This window comes from Anastrepha obliqua, chromosome 2, assembly GCF_027943255.1.
Source record: "Anastrepha obliqua isolate idAnaObli1 chromosome 2, idAnaObli1_1.0, whole genome shotgun sequence".
Classification (NCBI taxonomy): Eukaryota; Metazoa; Arthropoda; class Insecta; order Diptera; family Tephritidae; genus Anastrepha; species Anastrepha obliqua.
Genome location: NC_072893.1, coordinates 127,632,235 through 127,655,400, shown reverse-complemented (window position 1 = coordinate 127,655,400; position 23,166 = coordinate 127,632,235). Strand labels below are relative to the sequence as shown.

At 37.7% G+C, this 23,166-nt stretch overlaps 5 protein-coding genes across 9 annotated transcripts in view; 3 read left to right on the top strand and 2 right to left on the bottom strand.

Annotated features, from left to right (window-relative positions):
• Positions 1-16,329, bottom strand: part of LOC129238933 (zinc finger protein 91) — a 42,965-nt gene extending 26,636 nt beyond the window's left edge. The window contains exon 1 of the mRNA XM_054874173.1: positions 16,218-16,329. The gene's annotated coding sequence lies outside the window, so the exon portion shown is untranslated. The remainder of the gene's footprint in view (positions 1-16,217) is intronic.
• Positions 470-5,634, top strand: LOC129238930 (mothers against decapentaplegic homolog 3). 5 transcript variants are annotated; one of them, XM_054874170.1, is made up of 3 exons: positions 470-1,150; positions 1,344-1,401; positions 1,525-5,634. In XM_054874170.1, the coding sequence occupies exon 3, from the start codon at positions 1,751-1,753 to the stop codon at positions 3,176-3,178; it is 1,428 nt and encodes a 475-aa protein (XP_054730145.1). In that variant the 5' UTR covers positions 470-1,150; positions 1,344-1,401; positions 1,525-1,750; the 3' UTR covers positions 3,179-5,634. The 5 variants fall into 5 exon arrangements, with proteins under 5 accessions (XP_054730145.1, XP_054730143.1, XP_054730144.1 ...); XM_054874168.1 differs by having other exon boundaries at positions 1,272-1,401; XM_054874169.1 differs by having other exon boundaries at positions 470-1,277.
• Positions 8,161-11,670, top strand: LOC129238416 (zinc finger protein ZFP2-like). Its single transcript, XM_054873439.1, has 4 exons — positions 8,161-8,686; positions 8,740-9,399; positions 10,054-10,482; positions 10,545-11,670. Exons 1-4 carry the CDS (start codon positions 8,327-8,329, stop codon positions 11,361-11,363), a joined length of 2,268 nt encoding a protein of 755 aa, XP_054729414.1. The 5' UTR covers positions 8,161-8,326; the 3' UTR covers positions 11,364-11,670.
• LOC129238931 (zinc finger protein 583) lies at positions 11,787-13,623 on the bottom strand. Its single transcript, XM_054874172.1, has one exon. It carries the CDS (start codon positions 13,255-13,257, stop codon positions 12,001-12,003), a length of 1,257 nt encoding a protein of 418 aa, XP_054730147.1. The 5' UTR covers positions 13,258-13,623; the 3' UTR covers positions 11,787-12,000.
• Positions 16,330-16,334: 5 nt separating the features above from the next.
• The window catches only part of LOC129238927 (uncharacterized), a 35,691-nt gene continuing 28,859 nt past the window's right edge, over positions 16,335-23,166 (top strand). Inside the window, exons 1-2 of the mRNA XM_054874163.1 lie at positions 16,335-16,448; positions 16,679-16,839. The gene's annotated coding sequence lies outside the window, so the exon portion shown is untranslated. The remainder of the gene's footprint in view (positions 16,449-16,678; positions 16,840-23,166) is intronic.

The window sequence follows — 23,166 nt, the reverse complement described above, 5'->3', positions numbered from 1 at the left end:
CAGGTAATGACAAACCTCCGAGTGTATTTCAGCCATGAAAAGAAAGGCTCCTCATAAAAAATATTCGGAGTCGGCTTGAAACTGTATTTGTGGAACAACATCAAGACGCACATCACAAATAGGAGGAGGAGCTAGGCCAAACACCTAACAGAAGTGTACGCTAGAATTATTTTTTTTTTTATTCCCTTAACATTTCTTTAAAATAAATTGTTTCTGCTGTTCGTGTAGAATAACATTTTGATACCAAAAGTTCCCGCACGAATATATTTCTCTTCGTTCTTAATTTAAATTCTTTTGAATGAAAGCATTTTTTTATATTTAACAGAAGTGGAATTTATTTTAAAACTAATGTTTTCTATATACATAATACAATTCTTACTTAATAATAAATTCAAATTGTTGACAAGTGGCAAATAAGTGCGAAACTTTCGCAACTGGTAACACCTTTACCGAATGACGACGGAATGAATGAGACGATTGTAAATTTTGCTTTGTGCGGAGGCGAGTTTATTTTCATTTTCATTTTCCATATTTTTACAGTTTTTTGTGCGTTAATAATTGCAAAAATTTGGCGAAAAAATCTTACTTTTGCTAGTAAAAGTAAAATTGAAACATAAAATTAATTATTAGTGTAATTGAGTATAATTAGAGAAGCCATTGGCAATTGCTATCACTGGTTGTCTGGGTCGTCTGGTGAAAGGCAAAAGTGATTGATTAGGAGAAGGAGGAAGGAAGAGGAAGTACAGTAAAAAGAAAAGCAGTCGGTGCCGAACTGAAAGACGGCAAATAAAAGTATTTGAGTGGAGCAGACGGTCAAGACAAGAGGGAAAAGAGGTGCACAAACGAGCAAATACTTGGAGCGGGAACATTGATAAATGCAATATAACAAGGCATTGAGACAACGGCTACGACGTCAACAGCGACAGTGCGAGTTGTTGCATGAAAAACGTCTCTAAAGGAAAAAAAATATCCAGTCGGCAGAAGGAAGAGGCAAGAAAAGTATCCATCAGACGACGACTCTGGTAGAACGGAAAGCACAAAAAAGTGTGAAAGGTCAGCAGGCAGACTAAGAGGAGACAGAAAATAAAGAATTCGTGCAAAATAGTACACTCAGCCAGTAAGCAAAGCCTCATACATATTTGATATATATGTAAGTATAACGCAATCAAAACGGCAATTAATATATAAATCGCCAGAAGTACACAATTTTGAAATATAAAAGAAATACAAGCGAAGTTATTCTATTGACTTACCTAAACGTCATACCATAGGTATATGTATGTATATGCGAAATACTCTCGAGAATATTCAAAAATTAATAAAAACCCATTTGATTCGACTAGGGTTTTGGTAGAATCATACACGATCAAGTGAAAATCTGGATTGGTAAGCTAGAAAAAGGTGAGGTTTGGCAATTAGCGTTACTCATATATTTGGTATACTAATTTATTAGAATTTGTTCAAAACAAATATTCATATTATAAAACTATGTTTGTCCGTATTTTCACAAATCATCCTTTTTAGGAAAACTTCAACAATCCTCGTGGTTATTTCTGCCTGCTGTTGCAACAAACGTGCAGAGCAAGTTTTTCAAAAAAATATTCATTATTACTGACAGGATAAGTATTTACAATTACAGAAGGCTTAGTTTTGAGCTTGAGGCCAGTGAATATTTCTTGCGACCAGCCGAATCTGCCGCATTTGTTGACGACTCATTGTCGACCAGAGCACGCTTGCTGTGCCACGTGCGATGTTGCCATTCACCCCACAAGTAGTTAAACGTTTGTTAGCACTCAAGAAGGGCAACGAAGATACAGTGGAAGGGAAGTGGTCTGAAAAAGCGGTAAAAAATCTTGTCAAGAAAGTGAAAAAGAATATTCAGCTTGAAGAGTTAGAACGTGCCATTTCCACACAGAACTGTAACACGCGTTGTGTAACCGTACCGCGCAGTAAGCCAGGCGCTACTGGCGAAAATTTGCGCAAAGGCCAACCACACGTCATATATTGTCGCGTATGGCGCTGGCCGGATCTACAATCGCAGAATGAATTAAAAGCTTTGGAACATTGCGAATACGCTTTTCATTTGCGTAAGGACGAAATTTGTATTAATCCATATCACTACAAAAAGATTGAGCTATCAATTTTGGTGCCAAAATCATTGCCGACACCTCCCGATTCAATTTCTGACTATCCTTTGGATAATCACACCCACCAAATACCTAACAATACCGAGTACAATGCCGCCACTATACGCAGCGCTTCGTTGAGTCCGCCACAGTATATGGAGTTGTCAAGCCATCATCATCAACAGCAGCAACAACATTCGCCGGGTGGACTTGTTGGTTTAGGTATGAGTGCGGCTCAACAGCAACAACAACAGATTAATGGGTCACTTGTAGGATCTGGTGCTTGCAATATGGACTCACAATCAAGTGTACTAAGCGTTGGCAGTAGCATTCCTAATACAGGCACCCCACCGCCTGGCTACATGAGCGAAGATGGTGATCCCATCGATCCAAATGACAATATGAATATGTCAAGATTGACCCCGCCAGTCGATGCTAGTCCCGTAATGTATCATGAGCCCGCTTTTTGGTGCTCTATTTCATACTATGAGTTAAATACGCGTGTTGGTGAAACCTTCCATGCCTCGCAACCATCCATTACAGTGGATGGGTTCACTGATCCCTCCAACTCGGAGCGCTTCTGTCTTGGCCTACTTTCAAATGTGAATCGTAATGAAGTAGTTGAACAGACACGTCGTCACATTGGCAAGGGAGTGCGTCTTTACTATATTGGAGGTGAGGTGTTCGCGGAATGTCTCAGTGATTCGTCTATATTTGTGCAGAGCCCCAATTGTAATCAACGCTACGGGTGGCATCCAGCTACTGTCTGTAAAATACCACCAGGATGTAATTTAAAAATATTCAATAACCAAGAATTCGCGGCATTGTTATCGCAATCGGTTTCACAGGGTTTTGAGGCCGTATATCAATTAACACGCATGTGCACCATACGTATGTCATTTGTGAAAGGTTGGGGTGCTGAGTATAGACGTCAGACGGTTACCTCGACTCCTTGTTGGATCGAGTTGCATTTGAATGGGCCACTACAATGGCTGGATCGTGTGCTAACGCAAATGGGTTCGCCACGTTTACCATGTAGCTCGATGTCTTAAAATGTAAAATTTAAGTGTGTGAAACGAAGTGGAAGCTGTATAGAAGGTAGGAGTGCTTAAATAAAAGCATTAATTGATAGTAATCGATGGCCTACAAAGTGAGAGCCTATGTTTGCACATAATTACCAATTAATTAAGATACATGAAGGTTGGAGCATATGGTTGGTTGGTTGGTTTAAGGTTGACCCCGCATCGGAGTGCCACATAGACCGCAAGTTGGGTCCGTTATGTTGCCCTAGAGCTCATTATATTATATGATTTCCCCACCTAACCGAGATTTTTTACTATAGATTTTGGTCCAAGATATTAATTCGTTTCGAGAATTTAATGAGAGATTCGATCCTTGGAGCATATAGAAAGAACTTTTTTCTTCATAGTAACTATTTTCATTTTTCAAAATTTGTGGTAAATTTTCGATATTTATATATTTTTGACACTTTCTCTTAAATATCAGGTCTAAAATATCAGACCTAGACTCTCAGAAGATACTTCAGTTTTGTATGCTCTGTGTGCAGTGATCCAGTGATCAATACTTTCGCTTTGGATTTGTCAACAAAGTAGAAGACCCCTTCAATTACAGGACTACAATTTTTTTATAGAATTTAAAACATGTTTTAAGCTTTTAAAGCTTTCAAATACATACTCAATTGCTACAAACATAGAACATATTTCTTTCAATTACGCCCAAACCATTAAATTTTTAATTATTGATTAATGGCTAATAAGCTCAAATTGAAATTAAAAGATAAATCACATTTTTTGCAAATAATAGATATGCAGATTAGTAAGATGAGTGCATGGATAAATACATACATGCATGTGGTAACCTTCTATGGTTACATTATGACGAAGGTATAAACATAAGAACAGATATAAAATTAATATAGAAAAAAAACATAAAATTTATAATTGAAATAAGTATAAATAGAACCAACAATTTTGAAAGCATTATCGCTGTGTAATGCGCGTATTGTATTTTTGCAATGAACTTGAAGGACATTTTCAACTAACATACACATACACACCAGAGTATATCTTATAAATAACAGCAGAAATGTTACCAAGTAGCAAAGCAGTTGAAAATAGGAGAAAAGTAAATACAAAAAAATAAGAGCTTTTAGATTTTAAAGTTTTAACAATAGATTTTGTACCGTTTACAAACTTACATACATGTATCTAGTACATGTTAACCCATACAACACAACAATTATATATACGAAACCACAAAAAAAAAAACAATTAATTTTTGAATATTTGCTGGAAGCAGATTGTGGAAAATCTAAATTTTTAAGCAGATTGTAAATTGTAAAACTGGAAAATTGGCTGAAAGCTGCGGGATATTAGCTGTAAATGTTAGCAAACCATTTAATTAAAAAAGAAAAAATATTGAATATTAAAAATGTATAAGAAAACTTCAAAATGTTCTCTATTCTGTTTTTATGCTTTAACAATAGTTCTGTGCATTAAAAAATCACTAAAGTACTTGTTTATATTTTAAGCTTATTGAAATCTAAAAATATATGTAATTTTCATTTAGTTGGCAAACAAAAAGGGAATTAGTTCTCTAATTTATATTATTATAATACTTACACTTTTTGTATTTCTTTTACAACATACTCGTACGTACATTTTTTGTTGTTGATCTTTTCTATTAATTACACATACATACATATATATATGTATGTATAATTTGTTGCAAACATATGTGCATTTGAAAAATATTTGAAAACATTTTGAGCTGGTTAAACGAAAACACTGCAAATTATTCAGTAAATAGTTGTTATATATGATGCAATAAACTTTACATACTTGCATAGAAATTCTATTAAATACATACATACATACGTATATCCACACCACACTGTGATCCCGCGTCATGACATCAATGGCCAAATTACGATTCAAGTCAAAGTCAAACAATTAAACTGCCATACGTTTTTACATAATAAGATTTTTAACTATAATATCTGCAGTTTTCGTTTAATCGGCTCAAACCGTGCTGCACTAAATAAAAAATAAACCAGCCCCTTAAAACGTGTCCGAATATATAATATTTCGTAGCCACATCGAAGATTTACTAAAAATGTAAATATTACAGCAAAAATTAAATTTGTTGCAGCGCAATGCCAATTGATTTTTTTTTTTTTTTTGCTATACAGAAAGAGAATAAATATTGATTTCAGTTACGCTTTTTTTTAAGTTTAAGAAAAATTAAAAAAAAAAAAACATGTGTTTATGTTATTAATATTTGTGCGATTGTTTTTCCTGTAAAATGCAGTTCTGATATTGATTTTTGCTATTAGCTTCATAAAATATAAGTGAATCTAAGTCCCGATTAATTGCTCTATAATTACACAATACGAGTATATGCATACGTCACTATATCAATAAAAATAATACTAAACCTAATAAAGCTAAAATAAAAATATTATATTCGGAGTTGGAATACATTGTAAGCTGCTTGGTACGGACGTATTTCTTTGAAGGACGGTTTTAGAATTTAATTGTGGGGGAGTTTTTTAATTAATCTGCAAGAAAGTACGTTGAAATTTGGTTAAAATGATAAATAAACTAGCGCCACTTTGGTCGAAACCTTTAACAGAAGGAATGTGGGTTGCCCGATACTGCAAAAGTCGAAGTTTCAAAGGGTTTTCTATATTACCATCCAAGTTTCTATCGAATTTAGATGCTTTTAGGAATACTATACTATAGCATGTTACTTTGCCGTCTGAACAACGACTGATTGGTAAAAAAAAACAATTTTTGAGGGGAACTTATTAAGCTAAAGTTAATTTTGTGAAACACAAAACGAATGATGTGGATGGATTGGATGACTGTAAGAGTACGTGTTATATGTGTGGGCGCCATTTCCCATATAACGTGGCAGGCGAAGTTACTCTCACAATTTGGTTTCGAATGGCTGTAATCTCTCATGTTTGCTAGAAATGGGGGAAACTAAGTTGTTGATGTAGCAGTATCTTTGCCCTGTCAGTGTAGTGTAATCACTGGTCGTCTTCGTCTAACTCATCTAACGGTAGGCCCAGGAAACTGGCTGGTTCGACGGGTTGGGTCCAGAGGGAGAGAGGTGTTAGATGAGTGGGTTTGATGGGGCATGTGAAAAGGTGGTTAGTGCCGTGCGGGGTGACTTCACATGCCGGGCATATGTTTAGTATGTCGGGGTCGATTCTGGATTAGGTGGAGTTTAACCTGCAACAGTATCCAGAACGTAATTGTGCCAAGGTTACGCGGGACTCTCGGGGAAGCTGGAGCTCTTCGTCTGCAATTGGTGGTGGTTGGACTCCGATAACGGCATTCGGGAGTCGGGAGCTTAAGAAGGTGGTAGGGGTCTCCCGATGAATGTCGTTTATGGCCTGTCTGTACACTGTCCGATCCTGGAGTGGTCTGTCTGTTTTGTTCAGGATCTCGTCCACGTAGTTGAGGAAGTGCCTCCTGATGTGCCTGGGAGGTGGCTCAGGCACAAGCATGGGTGAGGCCTACGGTGACACCCTAGCAGAAACTGCTTGCTGAGCAGTTTGTTATGCTCCTTCACAGGAAGCATGTGAGCCTCGTCATGCAGGTGTTGTATGGGGGACATCAGGAGACATTTTGTCGCGGTCCTAATTGTAGTATTTTGGCAGGTCTGGAGCTTCGTCCACTGCGTATCACTAGTTCCAGGCGACCAGACAGGCGCAGCATAGTTAAGAAGCGGTCGGCTTATTGCTTTGAAAGTCGACAGCAACATTTCTTTGTCTTTGCCCCAAGTGCTGCCGGCAAGCGACTTGAGGACCTTGTTGCGATTCTGTACTCTCGTTGCAATAGCGGTTGTATACGCAGAGAAGGAGAGCAAGCTGTCAAAGGTGACTCCCAATATTCTGGGGTTGTTTACCGTCGGTATTGGGGTATCATCGACGTGTACCTGAAGTTGCAGTCGTTTACTTTTGTGCATAGGCCATCAATGTCATTGCCCGACAGTTCTGTCTCTTGGACCGCAGCTATCTTGATACCATACCGGCTCATGAAGTCGACTATTTCGTCAATCTTGCTCGTGAGTCCGTTGCAGTTCAGTGCTCGTGAGTGCGTTGCAGTTCAGAAAACTAAGTCTAAGCGTGTAGTAGTGTTCACGGAGCATGAAATGATTCTTATGAAATAATTTCATTTGGTCTAGATGATTTTAATGGAAACAGGAAGCAACCTATTTACTTTACATGATTACACTCAGTCATTCTGGATTTATTAATAACCATAGGGTTATTATGATAACTTTCGGTGTGCAATCCTGATTTCGATTATTTATTTAGTTTTGTTGGAAACATCAAGAACAAAGTTACAAGAACAAAAATGGATGCCGGCAAGGCGAATTCATTCAGGTTTGGGAGCAGAGTAGATTTTCTTTAAATTGAATCGCAAAAACCAAATACATGTAATGTTGTTGATGCTCTAGTTCTACCATCTTTTATAGATTTGCCTTGAAAAATTTTAACATGAATACTTTCGTCTTTTCGGCGATACACACAATAGCGTTGGCCTGTTAGCGCAGGACTCTCAATTTTGCAGGGTTAAACACTGCTTAAAAAGCTACTACAGTTAAACTAGCACCAAAAAAGTGACCCTAAGTGAATTGATGCATTTTTTGCCGTTCTCCTATATAGTATTTATCCAACGTCAATATGAACTAAGCAACATGAATCTCAGAGTACGTTCCAATGATAGTCGGTGCAACGTGCCGGAACGACCCGGATTTATATTCAGCCAAGGACTGTCACTTTAACAGGATTCCCCGTATATGTGTGGGGAATGTTTACAACAACAAAAATCTCTGAGCAACAATAAATGTACGCAAACTTGACAGGTAATTAAACTTATCTATAAACGGTTGGATTAATCATCGAGATCTGGCTCGATAATTTCCCATATGTGAACATCTCTTAAGATATGAAATATATTGAACAAAATTATCGATTATCGTTCTGTCCCAACAAATATCCAAAACGAATTGAATACATTCTATCATTTTTGACAAATAACAAAATAAAAGAATATATTTTCCAAAATCATTGCTCCGCGTATTACTGTAAACATTTAAAAGCATTGTTATAGAGTCGTACGCTTGTTTCGATTACCAATAAAAAATATATTTTAACAATAGTTATGGCTGCGGCGACAGTGCAAAGATTTCACTGTGGCGAAGTATTTATTACGTCCAATTTTAGTATGATTCTTGAGTGCAAATCGTGCAATGAACAGTTCGGAGTTTATACTAAATTTCTGGATCATATATTTGAAAAACACTTTGATGATTGGAATTCAGCCGAAAAATCAAAGAGCGGCCCTAAGCAACGCGCATCTGAGCCAGAGCAAAATAATGTTGAGCTTCCAAAAGATAACCAATACGTAGAAATCGATTCGACAACATTGAAAGATTTTCCGTATGGAACTGACGAACAAGATTTGATAACAGATGTGCTAGTACCAATGGAAGATGATGCAGTGGTGTTAGAGGATATAATCGTAAGTTTTGAACACTATTTTAAAAATTCCATTTACATGTAAAATTTTTTTAGGAGGAGGAGCCTTCCAAAACTTCAAATCCAAATATACGAACATTGCGAACATGTTCGACTACTTCGAAAGGAGGCGATGCCGATCGGAAATACAAGTGTAGAATATGCGGCTTTGCAGTTTCTGGACTTCATAATTTGCCTGGCCACGAACAACGTCACAATATTATAAAGCCCTTCACCTGCCTAAAATGCGATAAAGCTTTCTATACGCGCACGGAATTGAACACGCATATAAGGCGGCACAACGGCGAAAAGCCTTTTGTTTGTACATATTGTGGCAAGGGTTTTATAACTGCTGGAACATTAACTATGCACGAAAAACGGCATATTGGAAAGCGACAACATAAATGTGATCAATGTGAAAAGAGTTTTTTCGATGCCTATCAGCTACGACAACATGCTGTTGTACATACGCAGGAACGTAATTATTCATGTGAAAAGTGTCAAGCCAAGTTTAGTCGGCAGAAAACATTGCGAACTCATATGAAATTGCATGAAAATAAATTAGGATATGAATGCATCATTTGTCATATGCGTTTTAATCAAAGGCCCACCATGTTATGGCATGTGAAGAATAAGCATAATGTTCTCCGCGAAGAAATCGAAGACAAAAGCTCTGCCCAGACCAATGATCCCATCGGAGGTGAATGTGAATCGACTTAATTATTTATTACATGTAACATTAAAAAAATTCATTGCAGATGCGCAAATATTCATAGCATTTACTGTTAAGCATTATTCATAAATAAATTGTACCAAATAATTCCTTAAAATTTGAAACGTTTTTTTCTATATATTTAACGGTTGTGTTGCAAAAAGGTATTTGAGTTTTCTTCTATTTAAATTGTTTAATATATTATATCGTCCCCTTAGTATTAAAATAGCCTATACATTTTTTGATGTTTTGAGAAAATGAATTTCAAACTTTTTGTTGAAAGTAGCTCTCACTCAAATCTCGTTATGTCTGTAAATATTTATTATTTTTTGACTGACGTTTTGACCCACTTTGTGGAACTAGAATTTGACAAAATTTTGACCACATATAAAATCGACGATGGAGAATCCAAAAATTCAATAAAAAAATAATAGTCTATGAGCACATAGGCTATTGTTATACTAAGGGGACGATATTTTCACGCCTTTTTACAAGCAAATATTATATCGCACCTATAGTAGGCCTTTGAGAAGTCTCTAGTAAACTTGACCGTGAACACATATTTTAAGAAGAAGAAGAAGAAGCATTTCGTTTCAGTCGACAATTATAAACTCTTATGTCGTCAAGTCATAGCGCAGTGCATTTTTTAAATAAAAATTTCTTACGAATATACCTTAAGGATGGCTGCAATTGCAGATCAAAGGCATCACTGTGGAGAAGTGTATATCACAAATAACTACCTTATGATACTAGAGTGCAAGTTTTGCAGTGAGAAATTCAGTGCTTATGACAAGTTCCTCAACCACATTTTTGATAATCACTTTGATAATGTTGACATTCTTGAAGAACTGAATACGGAATCGATGGAATATGATGATGATGAAGAAGTTGCGGAACAAGAGTATATTGACATATTGACAGACACTAATGTCGTAGGCGATAGTAGTTATTCGGCGGAAATCAGTTCAGCCGCTGGCGCCAAAGTATTTGAGAACATAATCGATGATGAAAATATGCCGGTGAAAATATCCATGTGTCGTGTAAATGTGGACAGCCAGAATGAAACTGCTCAGCATCCGCCAGAAAATGTAAGTGACATTCAATTGAAAACTGTCCCATGTAGTCATCAAACTCGCTTTATATTTTTTAGAAAAAGCTATCAAACCCTCCCTCTGATACACCAAGAGAAGAAAGCTCAAAATTTCGATCTGTTGTTTACAAATATCCGAGACATCCTGGAGAAGAAAGAAAATATAAATGTAAATTTTGTAGCTATGACTTTGCAAATATAATAAATTTGCGCCGACATGAACGAAGACACTTGAACAATAAACCGTTTCCCTGCGCGGAGTGCAATAAACGGTTTTTCACACGCACTGAATTACGTGCACATATCAGACGGCACACCGGCGAACGGCCATTTGTGTGCACATATTGTGGTTTCGGGTTTGTAACGAATGGTGCATTAAATATTCATGAAAAGCGACATCTTGGTGAACGAAAACATAAGTGTGATAAATGTGAAAAGCTGTTTTATGATGGTCATCAGTTACGAAAGCATGCTGTGGTGCATACACGGGAACGTAATCATAAATGCAACCAGTGCAAAGCAACATTTACAAGAATTGAATCGCTACGGAATCATATGAAGTTGCATGAAAACGCTTTGCGTTACGAATGCGGCATTTGTAATATGCGATTCAATCAAAAACCTTCCTTAATATGGCATGAAAAGAGCAAACATGACATAGTGCGAGGCGGTAACGGTCGAGTAAGCAACACCCTTACCACAGAAATAACTAATGATACTGCGGACCTAGAATACGAATGTAAGCGTTGCAAATTAGAATTTAAAAATAAGAAATCATTACTAGATCATCAAAGTTATGTGCATGCTGATGCAGATGCAATAACAACGATCGAAGCGCTCGAGGAAGCAGAAAGTGAAACAATGTTAGAACTTCTTTGAATTTGATTATTTATGAACTCTAGTACGCCAAGTGAATATCTCACAAGAATTTTGTTGTGAAAATCGAACTAAATTGTATTACATAGTGCTGTATGAGTATCAGAGGAAAGACATATTGTTCGAGCTTAAGTATTTCAGAAGTACATGAAATTACATATTTATTTATATTATGATGATAAATATGTGTTAAGTATTTATATTTTGTTTGTAAGTATAAGTATTTAAGATATAAATTTAGATTTTGTTTCAGTTAAGCATTTATGAAAATTGGTCAGTTCTTGGACTCTGCCATCAAACAAATATCATTAAAATTAATAATTATAATATTTTACACTATAATTTAAAAGCTACATATGTACATACATTCTCCACCTTAGAATAAAGAACTCGCATATTCTTAATTTTATTGATTTTTCATAAATAAATTTCTTGTTCCAACTTATAATGAAAATCTTTTTTTATATTTGCTATTGTTTAAATTAGTTATTCTTTATTAATCAATGGAAACATTGTGAAAATATCAATTTATTAAACGCATATTACTTTTCTATACATCTATCATATAGTACGCAAGTTGCGGAGTTGAAGGCTATTATTACCATATATTAGTTTTCTGTTTTCAGTTTAAAGTTTGTGTTTAATTATCGCTATTCACTACTGTAATTTCATAACAAAGCTCGTCTGTTTGTGATTGTAGCTGTAATTCATCTTGTTGTTGTGCTACAAAATGCAGTTCTTGCTTTTGCTCCACCTCCTCGACAGGATGATCTTCCTCCTCCTGTTGCTGCAGTAGTATTTGTTCCTCCTCTGCGTGGTTTTGTAACAGTTGCTCCTCTTCTAACTTTCGTTGCGTGTTATTTCGACACTGTATGGAACGTTTATGCGCATCAAAGTAGCTTATATCTGTGAATTCTTCTTGACAAATTTCACAATGGAAGTATTTTTGGTTGAGATGGAGCAGCTTGCGATGCCGAGCCATCTTGTGGGCGTCTCGACATTGCATTCCACAAAAAGGACACACCAGCATTCGTCTATTGCCCATATGTACATTCCGAACATGTTCCTGTAGTGAAAAATTCTTGTAGTATGCTTTGGGACAGTGGTCGCATTGGAAACGCCTCATCTTTTCATGTGTGGACTCGCGATGTCGCTTCAACATTGTATTTTGTGAAAATGTTTTGCCACAGATCTCACAAATATGTTCTTTTTCTTGGTGGCGTCGTTGATTATGTACACGCAGGTCTTGCTTTGTTGAGAAGTACAGCTTACATGGTTCGCACACATATGGCCGAATGCCCATGTGTCGGCGTGAATGTCCAGCCAAGTAACTATGATCTTTGTATGATTTGTCACAGTAAATACAGGCATAGCGATTTGTTCCGGGTACAAGGTGTGTTTTGAGATGGGCAGCGAGTTTTGCTTTGTGCATTACATCGGGGCAAATGCCACATTCGACAGGTAGTTTCTCGTCTGTATCAGGGTTCGACAAGGAGAATTCGACAATAGGAGTATCATCAAGATCATAGTCGACAATGTTGGCAACAAGTTCGTCAAAGAGCAGGTATCGTTTTGGGCCTTTAGGTACATCATTCGGCGAACGCTCCACCTCTGGCTTTTGTTCAATTTCTTCTTCTTTAATGTATTCTACATCGGCGGGCAGCGACTCAGGCGCAATTTCCACTAGCCCCTCAGTCACCTCATAACCCTGCTCAGTGTCGTCCTCCTCGATAACCTCCATTATAATAGATTCTGGCTTTATCGTCACATCTTCTAGCTGCTCCACCTCCACCTCGTCTTCTACTTCGTATATAAAGGTCTCTTCTTCCACAGAGTCGCAATCCTTAGTCAGTTCATATTTGATGAACTCGTCAAATTCTACAACATCGTCGCACATATTGTTTTGTTAATAATTAGTTTGCTAATGGCTTTTTGTGAATTATTTTTTTATTAGTGAATATTTCGTATATTCTTTAACAGCGTCAGCAAGACCGTGTGAAAGTGATGCAATGAAAAATGTTAATGAAACTAACGTAATCCGGTTACTTGTCCCTTACAAGTATTCACACACACGCGTATAACTTTGCTGCATAATGTAATAAATATTTATTAATTTTGTTTGTTTTCAAATTATTTTACGTTCGGAGATATCAACATTGTCTGTTGTTAAAAATAGTACTTTAAACTCCCGCCCGGGATGAGTTGATTCTTAGTTTGTAGGAAAACGGCAAGCTGGCAAACGCACTAAAATACTTTTAATGCGTCACTGCCAGACAATTCGTTCACAATAGGCAGCACTGACATTTTATTCAAGTGTCAAAATAATTTAATAGTGAATGGATGTGCTGAAAACTAGCATGAATTATGTGCGGTACACATTATCGATGAAGTTGGACATTCAAGCAGAAACATCGAAGCGAGTATGTATGTTCGTTTCCACGACAGTCGGCTCTACGTTACCGAAACGACCCGGATTTATATCCGGCCAAGGACTGTCGCTCCATCAGCATTCCCCGTATGTAGGTAGTGGGAATGTTTATGCTGTTACAACAACAACAAAAGCGAGTATGTTGTGAAGTGCTCACAGTAGTAAACGAATTGAAAACTAGTAAAAACTTGCAAGTGTCATGAACAGCTGCTAGAAAATTAAAGATGAAATAAGGTAATAGAAAATTCAAAAATCCTGGACATAGAGCGTTCATCAGGCACATAATGTGGAGTCCAAAATAGATTTATTTACATATTTAATATCTAAATTCCATATATTTGCTTTTTGCGAAGTGAAATAAATTTTTCTAACTTGCTTAAATTGATGAGCTGTTTTTGCTCCTGGCAAAAAGTTTTTCAGCAGAAACTAACAGTTCTCCCTCAAAATGAAACGGCACTTAGTAGCATAGACAGACGGTGGCGTTATTGGCAGTAACGACTTACTTCGGAAATATCTCAAATTAGGGTGCCTCTGAAAAAAATAGGAGGAAGAAGAGTACATATATTTGTTTGTATTTTTGAACAAGGACTAACAGGTTCCAAATTACATTAGTTGTTTTGATATTTCGGAGCAGTTTCAGAAACTGCAAACTACAATTGTTTTTTTATTAATGATTATTTTTTAGTATCAATGTAGCTAATAACCGTATTTGTTGCCTGCGGTCCATTTTGTATTGAAACTATATAAACGAATCAGCTCAATAATCCGCATAACAACCGTCTGTCACACCACAATTTTAAGCAGACTAATTGTCCCGATAATCCGGATTAACGCCGCCGTCTGTTAATGCTATTACTCCCTCAATTTTCTTTACTTTGTTGGAGACTTGCGTACACGAATGCCAAATGCAATTGAAATAAAAAGGCGCTAAACTATCTATTGTGATTTGCTAATCAACTGTTTTATGTATGTATGTATGATGAATATGTAGCGTGAATGAAAACGCAGGATTTCCTGTCGAAAAAAAAAACTATTTCCTTCAATTTGTCAATTAAAGAATATTTGTTTAACTGTAGATATAGGTATGTTAGAGCAGGAAAAGACCCAGACCGGGCTATTCAGTTGTTCAGCTAACAATGATGATGATTTTATAATATATGATATACATATACATATGTGTATATACATAGTATATATGTATATATATGATAATATTTTAGAAAAAGTGTTTTCTAAAGCAGTAGCCCCTCGGCAGGAAATGGAAAGCCTCAGAGTTTATTTCTGCCATGAAAAGGTTTCTCATAAAAAACCATCTGCCATTCGGTGGCGGTACAAAATTGTAGGCCCATCCAATTGTGGACAAACATCAAGACGTACACCACAAATAGAAGGAGGAGCCACCCAACAAAGGGTATAATCACTAATTTTTATTATTATATAATATGTTCTCCGAGTAATAGACAAGGGCAGATAAATATGTAGTACGAGCAGTATGTATGTGTGTACATCTACGTATTGTATATAAAAAGCAACAGAATATGAACGCACTTAGTAGAAAAATTGCCGCTAAGTATTGTGGACTTGTTTGTAACGCTTTAGCCAGTTTTGTTTTTTTATATGAGTATGTATGTATGCTTGTATCTACTCATATTAGCATAAGTTATAAATTCTCACGACCTATCACCGTAGATCAGACCACTGAATCATAAGTGTACAAGAGACTGCTTAGAGCAATCTACCGTTTTTCTACTTCACAGTTAAGGTACTTGCACTTGGCTTGTGTTATACATTTCACCACCTTTCTTTAGCTTCTTTATACTTATGCTTTTTCGTGAAGGAAGCGAAAACATTACTGCAAATAACATTATACATACATATATGTATGTAGGGTTAGTTGTTTTAATGCGACACCCAGCGTTGTGCTCTGACTGTGTGCAATGAACGCATTAAAGATTACTGTTGATTGTTTTTGCAGCTGCATACATACATATTCACATATATTCATACATGAACGTACTTGCTTTTGCAGAAGCTAATGACTGGCTTAGATTATGCTGCTGGCGATGTGCTAACTACTCTCGGAAGTAGGCACTGACTAGATCCGTATTGGACTGCACTTAGCAACATTGCGTATACATATATATATATACACCAGTTATGCACGTGGTTAAGAGTGAAGGCATACTCATGCATGTTATATAGACATGCAAATATGTATATACATACAAGTATAAGATTTTCAAGCACCGCACACTTAGCCGACGCCATGAAGTTCATTCAGTCATTAATCCATATATTAGTGGTGTTTACAAACATACAAACTTTTTGCGACGCCCAGCTTATGGCCAAGCGTAAACGACAGGCCCATACCACCGACTACTAACGTATTTTACTGCAGCAGTAGCAGATGAGCAGTTTGTAGATTTTACCTTCTTTTTACTAGACACTTGTTGTAGATTTTCTGCAGCAACCACAACTGCTGCCACCGCTATTGTTGTTGATGGCAACTTTGCTACCATACGAACAACATCTTCAGCATTTCTTTTATGTTGCTCGCTTATTATATTTTCACACTTGGCAGCGTCTGGTCGTTTGTTGTGCGCGTCAGCGTTTACGTTTGTGTTTGCCTTTTCGTCTACCGTTTGGAATTGCGCGTTATAGTAAGTTTTGCATTTCGCATTTTATGCTTAACTTCTTACGAATATTTCACGGCTTAAGACGTCAGTTGCTTCCGTTCGTTCGCCACCACTTGCAGTTCGTTTGCCATTTTCGCAACAAAACTTCGCGACTCGAGCATATTTACTTAATTTTCTTTAATTTACTTAATTTTTATTTTCCGCCACGGGCAAATGCTGTTAGTTTACAAATAAATGTGTTAATAAAATTTCAGAAAATATTCTCTATTCCTTTTTATTTGAATTGATCGTGAAATGTCAGTGGTTTATTATTGAGTTAAAATTGGGGAATTTCAAACAGAGTACCTCAAATAAAAACCAAACATTGTTGATAATATTAATTGCTACAAGTTTCAAAAACTTTGAATTGTGTAAGGTGAGTACTTTTTTTTATAAAAAAGGAATTTTAAAAATTATATTTTTTTTAAATTACGTTTTTTATTTAAAAAACGATACGAAACAAGTCTAGAATAGATGCCGCTGAGCTATTGAAAAACCAAATATAAAACGCTTATGCTGATTCGAGCAATATATTTTTCTTCGCAAGTGAACAATGAGCGAAATATTAAAGGTCAAAGGAAAATTTTTGACTTTCGAAGTATCTTAAGGGGCTAGGGCTAGTCAGAGGCCTGAAAAAGTGATTATTTTCAATAATTTTTTTGTTAGTCAATTGCTTTATTTTACAAAAATAAAAACATAGCATTAATACGTCATGTTTCGACTTGACTTTAGCAAAAATTTGAAAAAAAAATTAATAATTGTAAAAGTTATCGCTGTTTGTGTGGAGCCCGTTACCCCAAAAGTCCCTTGCGGTATCATCACAAGTCCTTGGAGATTCATCTAAAATCAATCGGACAAGAGAAATTAGTTTTATTAATAGATAATCTTGTGCCTGATCAAAGCTTTTTTTATCAAAAATAACAATGTGGCGTCCTCAGGAATTATTTGTCAGATTTTCGAGAAAAAAAAACGAGAATTAATTTAAACACGTCAAAAAAAAAAATTGAAATTTGTGAAAAAAATCCTTCGACCAGGACGAGTTTTTTATGCTTTTCAAAAGCAGTATAAATTTTATTGAAACCAAGCGGTTTTTAAGTTACACTGATCTTCTTCTTAATTGGCGCGATAACCGCTTACGCGATTTTGGCCGAGCTTAACAAAGCCCGCCAGTCGTTTCTTTCTCGTGCTAACCGGCGCCCTTGTTGAACTAATGGCGGTAGAAAATCCTGACATTGTCCTCATTCAGGAGCCATGGGTGAGACAAGGGCGCATATGCGGATTGAGGGCTCCGCACTACAAGCTTTATGCTGCCAGCTGTGCAGGTAAAAGTAGGACATGCGTATTAGCTAAATCTAAACTTAACGTTTTCTTAATCCCAAAATATAGCAATGAAGACTTCACGACGGTAAGCTGGGAAGCAGGTGACATCGAATTTCGTATGGCGTCGATGTACTTGGCCCACGAAGAACCCGTACCACCACAACTGTTGGTGGATTTGATAACGGACAGCGAAACCTCCAAAAGCAGACTAATACTGGGTGGTGACGTGAATGCACACCACTCTGTATGGGGAAGCTCGGATATCAACGAACGTGGTGAGTTACTTTTCAATTACATTTTATGTACTAAATTGCTGTTATGTAATCGTGGGAACGATCCTACTTTTATAATCAGGAATCGTCAGGAAGTTCTTGACATCACCCTAGTCTCAGATTGTTTAATAGATAAGGTGGTTCAATGGAGAGTATTAGAGAAGCACTCCTTCTCAGACCATCGCTATATTGAATTAATATTAGAAAAAGAAATCCCTCAACCTACTAGTTTTAGGAACTACAGGAAGACCAACTGGCAGATGTATAATTACGAGTTGGAGAGAAATCTTCCCGAAATTCCCCCTTACTATCCAGAAAACGAGGAAGAATTAGATAAGCTAGTCAATTTGTTTACCGGAACATGTTGCAAAGCGCTAAATAAGTCTTGCCCTCTTGTCAGGCACAAGGGGAAGACAAAACCCCCATGGTGGTCCTCAGAACTTAGCCTTCATAAGAGTGTATGTAGAACACTATTTAATAAGGCGAAATACTCTAATTCGGAAGACGATTGGAACTTCTATTATGAGCAACTCAAAGTCTATAAAAAAGAGTTGAGGAAAGCAAAAAGATCTTCATGGAGGTCGTTCTGTGAGGATATAGAAACTACAGCGGAAGCTTCTCGCTTAAGAAAGGTCTTGGCTAGATCAACGACATCTATTGGCTTTTTACAGAAGCCAGACAACGGCTGGACGACTTCTACCAAGGAGTCGCTAAGTTTACTATTAGATACTCACTTTCCGGGGAGCTCTGAAGTCTATAACTCGGGTCCTACCCGAACTTGCAACCCCAGATTATCAGAATTTCAGATTAACTCAGATATCTCAGACATAATCAATGGAACTAATATTACTTGGGCTATAGGAAATTTTAAGCCGTATAAATCGCCAGGCCCTGATGGGATAATACCGGCACAACTTCAGCAGCCTCTGGCTCATATCACAAGGTGGTTAGTAACCATTTTCAAAAGTACTCTTCAGTTAAATCACATTCCCTCAGCATGGAGGGAGGTTAAGGTCATCTTTATCCCGAAGGCAGGTAGAAGCTCGCATACCAAACCTAAGGATTTCAGACCGATTAGTCTATCATCCTTTCTACTGAAAACATTAGAAAAGCTGATCGACTCAGTTATCAGGTACAGCGTACCCCACTCACGTATTTCCAAATCGCAACATGCCTACTGTAAAGGAAAATCTACAGAGACGGCCCTAAACTCACTGGTCACATCAATTGAAAGCTCATTTGAGGTTAAAGATTATTCACTGGCAGCCTTTTTAGATATCGAAGGAGCTTTTAACAACATCCTGCCTAAGGTCATAACGAACACGCTGTCAGACCTGCGCATCTCCGGAACCTTTGTGAATTTCATTGAACAGTTGCTTACGAGCAGGTTCGTGAATTCGACGTTGGGCTCTTCGGTGATGCGCAGATCTGTCTGTAGAGGTACTCCTCAAGGCGGGGTGCTTTCTCCTCTTCTGTGGAATCTAGCTATGAACAAGTTGTTGCTGGATCTGGAGGAGAGGAGAATTAAGGTTGTGGCCTACGCGGACGATGTAGCTATAGTAATAAGGGGGAAGTTTCCAGACACCCTCTGCAGTCTAATGCAAAGAACCTTAAAATATGTGGATACTTGGGCCAAAACATGTGGTTTGAGCCTGAATGCGGCCAAAACGGAACTAGTGTTGTTTACAAGGAAATATAAAATTCCCGACTGCCGGCCTCTGACACTCAACGGAACTCTTTTGCTGGTCGGTGAAAAGGCCAGGTACTTAGGTTTAACCCTTGACAGGAAACTTTCATGGAAGCTGAATGTTCAGGAAAGAATAAAGAAGGCTGCTACGGCGCTTTATTCCTGTAAGAGAACTGTAGGCTTAAAATGGGGACTAGCCCCCAAAATAGTTCACTGGCTATATACGGCCATTGTCAGACCAATTATGACCTACGGAGTCATGGTCTGGTGGCCATCCCTTGATAAGAAAACTTCCATTAAGAAACTAGATAGTATTCAGAGGGCGGCAAGCCTCAGTATCACTGGGGCGCTCAAAACAACGCCAACTTCGGCTCTAAGTGTTATGTTGCATCTACTACCAATTGACCTATATTGCAGACAACTGGCCGCCAAAACGGCTCTAAGATTGAGGGAATCATCGATGCTCAAGACAAACAAATGGGGACACTCGCGCATACTTGGGATGTTTCCAGGTATTCCTAATACCACCGACTTTTGTGACTCGGTGAATACATACCTAGACAGGCCTTATACAGTCCATTTTCCATCCAGAGAGGACTGGGTGAATGGGTTAACAAACAACGAAAACGTGGTTAGTATATATACGGACGGCTCAAAACTCAATGATCAAGTGGGAGGTGGTGTATATTCGGAAACTATTTTCGCCAATTTTTCCTTTCGCTTACCTGATCATTGTAGCGTATTCCAGGCCGAAATCCTGGCAATCTCAGAAAGCCTTTTAATGCTAAATAAAAGCGTAGTCACTGTTAGAGATATCTTCATTTATTCCGATAGTCAGGCAGCTCTGAAATCGCTTCTATCAAGCAAACACTCGTCTAAGACAGTAAAGGAGTGTTACAAATTATTAACAACACTTGCACAGTACTTTTCTATTAATCTACTCTGGGTGCCAGGACACAGTAACATTATAGGTAACTGTAAGGCAGATGAGTTAGCTAGATTAGGCTCCTCGCTCCAAATTAGTCAGGACAGGCTTGACATACCTATGCCCCTGGCAACATGTAAACTTTTGATAGACAGATACACCATTAGTGCTGCTAACTCCAACTGGAGGCAGTTAAACACCTGCGCTATAAGTAGGCTAGCGTGGCCCGAATGGAACATGGGTCGAACTAAGAGTCTACTTAAGTTAGGCAGGAGGGATCTAAGGATTGTCGTAGGTGTCCTATCTGGGCACTGTCTAATAGGAAGACATGCCAGTAGATTAGGGGCACCATCTAATGACTATTGTAGAAGCTGTCAAGATATAGAGGAGGTAGAGACAATCGAACACCTTCTATGCGGGTGCATGGCTCTGTGTAGAAGGCGGTGGAGATTGCTCGGTTTCGCTTATCTGGACAGCATTGCAGATATTGCAAATCTCAAACTATCTAGTATAGCTAGCTTTTTAAAGGCCACACAATGGTTTAGAGAGGACCAAGTTGAGTAGGATAGGACAGTTCCGGTGGTATCACAAGGGGCCTCTAACTGGCCTAGGTGCGTCGTAGGACAGCCACTTCACCTAACCTAACCTAACCTAACCGGCGCCAGTTGGACACACCAAGTGAGGCCAAGTCCTTCTCCACCGGATCTTTTTCAACGCAAAGGAGGCCTTCCTCTTCCTCTACTACCACCAGATGATACCCCATCGAATACTTTAGAGTCGGAGCGTTTGTATCCATTCGGACGACATGACCCAGCCAGCGTAGCCTCTGGATATTTATTCGCTGCGCTATGTCTATGTCGTCGTAAAGCAGCTCATCGTTCCATCGTCTGCGATATTCGCCGTTGCCAACGTGCAAAGGTCCAAAAATTTTCTCTCAAACACTCCAAACGTCGCTTGATTGGATGTTGTCATCGCCCACACCTCTGCGCCATACGTTAGGACGGGCATGATGGGAGTCTTGTAGAGTGTTAGTTTTGTTCGCCGAGAGAGGACTTTACTACTCATTAGCCTATTTAGTCTAAAGTAGCACTTGTTGGCAAGAGAGATTCTACGTTGGATTTCCAGGCTGACATTATTATAGGTGTTAATGCTGGTTTCTAAATATACGAAGTCTTTTACAATCTCGAAATTATAACTGTCAACAGTGACGTGGTGCTGATACGCGAGTGCGCCGACTGTTTGTTTGAAGACAGGAGGTACTTCGTTTTGTCCGTTTGAATATCCCGAAAAGTATTTTGTCGGATTCACTTCAAATTTTCACACAATATTTTTAAGATATTATACTTTAAGAAAATGCAAAGCAAAAAAATCCCATTTCCTAAAAAAAAATTAAAATTAAAAAATCAAATTAAATTAAGGGCAAATATACCTTAACAAAGCTGAACTATCTCTCTTTTCATGTAAATATTTTATACAGTTTGTTTTAAATTTGTGAGGGAAAACATATAAAACATATAAATACAGGGTGGCTGATAAATTTTGCTACATTAAGAAACTCAAATAATTTTTTTTTTAGTATATGGAATTCATTTATTTTTTTTCAAGTTGAAGTTCATTAAATTTTATTAAATGTAGCTTAAAAATAATTGAATTTAAATGCCCCCCATGCTCGTTGACACAAGTGCGGCATCTTAGTAAAAAGTTGTTCATTGCTGCTTTGAGAGTTGCGACAGGAATAGCCGCAATTGTTGCCCGAATGGATTGTTTTAGTTCATCCAAATTTGTTGGCTTTGTTTTATAAACTTCTTGTTTACATAAACCCCACAAGAAAAAGTCAGGTGCAGTAAGGTCAGGCGACCAGGGGGGCCAACGAAATTCGGAGTTTCTTGAAATCAGTTTATTGGGAAATTTTCGTCGCAACTCTGTCATAACAGTCTGGGCTATGTGAGACGTTGCCCCATCTTGTTGAAACCACACAGAGTTGAAAGGAATTCTCTTTCGGCGTAGTTCTGGATAGAAAAATTCTTTCAGCATTTTCAAATAACGGTCTCCAGTAACCGTAACGGTGTGACCATTTTCTTCAAAAAAATAAGGCCCGACAATACAGCGTGAAGAAACCGCACACCACACTGTCACGCGAAGAGGATGCAATTCCGTCTCGTGGAGTATCTGTGGGTTAGAAGTACTCCATATTCGACAATTTTGTTTGTTCACATTGCCGTTTAAATCGAAATGGGCCTCATCAGACATGAAAAGGCAGTTTAACATGTTTTGGTCTTCTTCCAACATTTGCAGGATCTTCTGGCAAAATTCCAAGCGAATCGGCAAGTCTACTGCATTCAGTTTGTTAACCATTTGAATTTTGTAGGGAAATAAGTCTAAATCTTTGTGCATTATTGTTTGCAAAGACCGTCGGCTGACACCAAGTTGAGCAGATAAGCTTCTTGTTGAAACCCTTGGATTGCTTTGTATAGCTGCAGCTACAGCAGCGATCGTTTC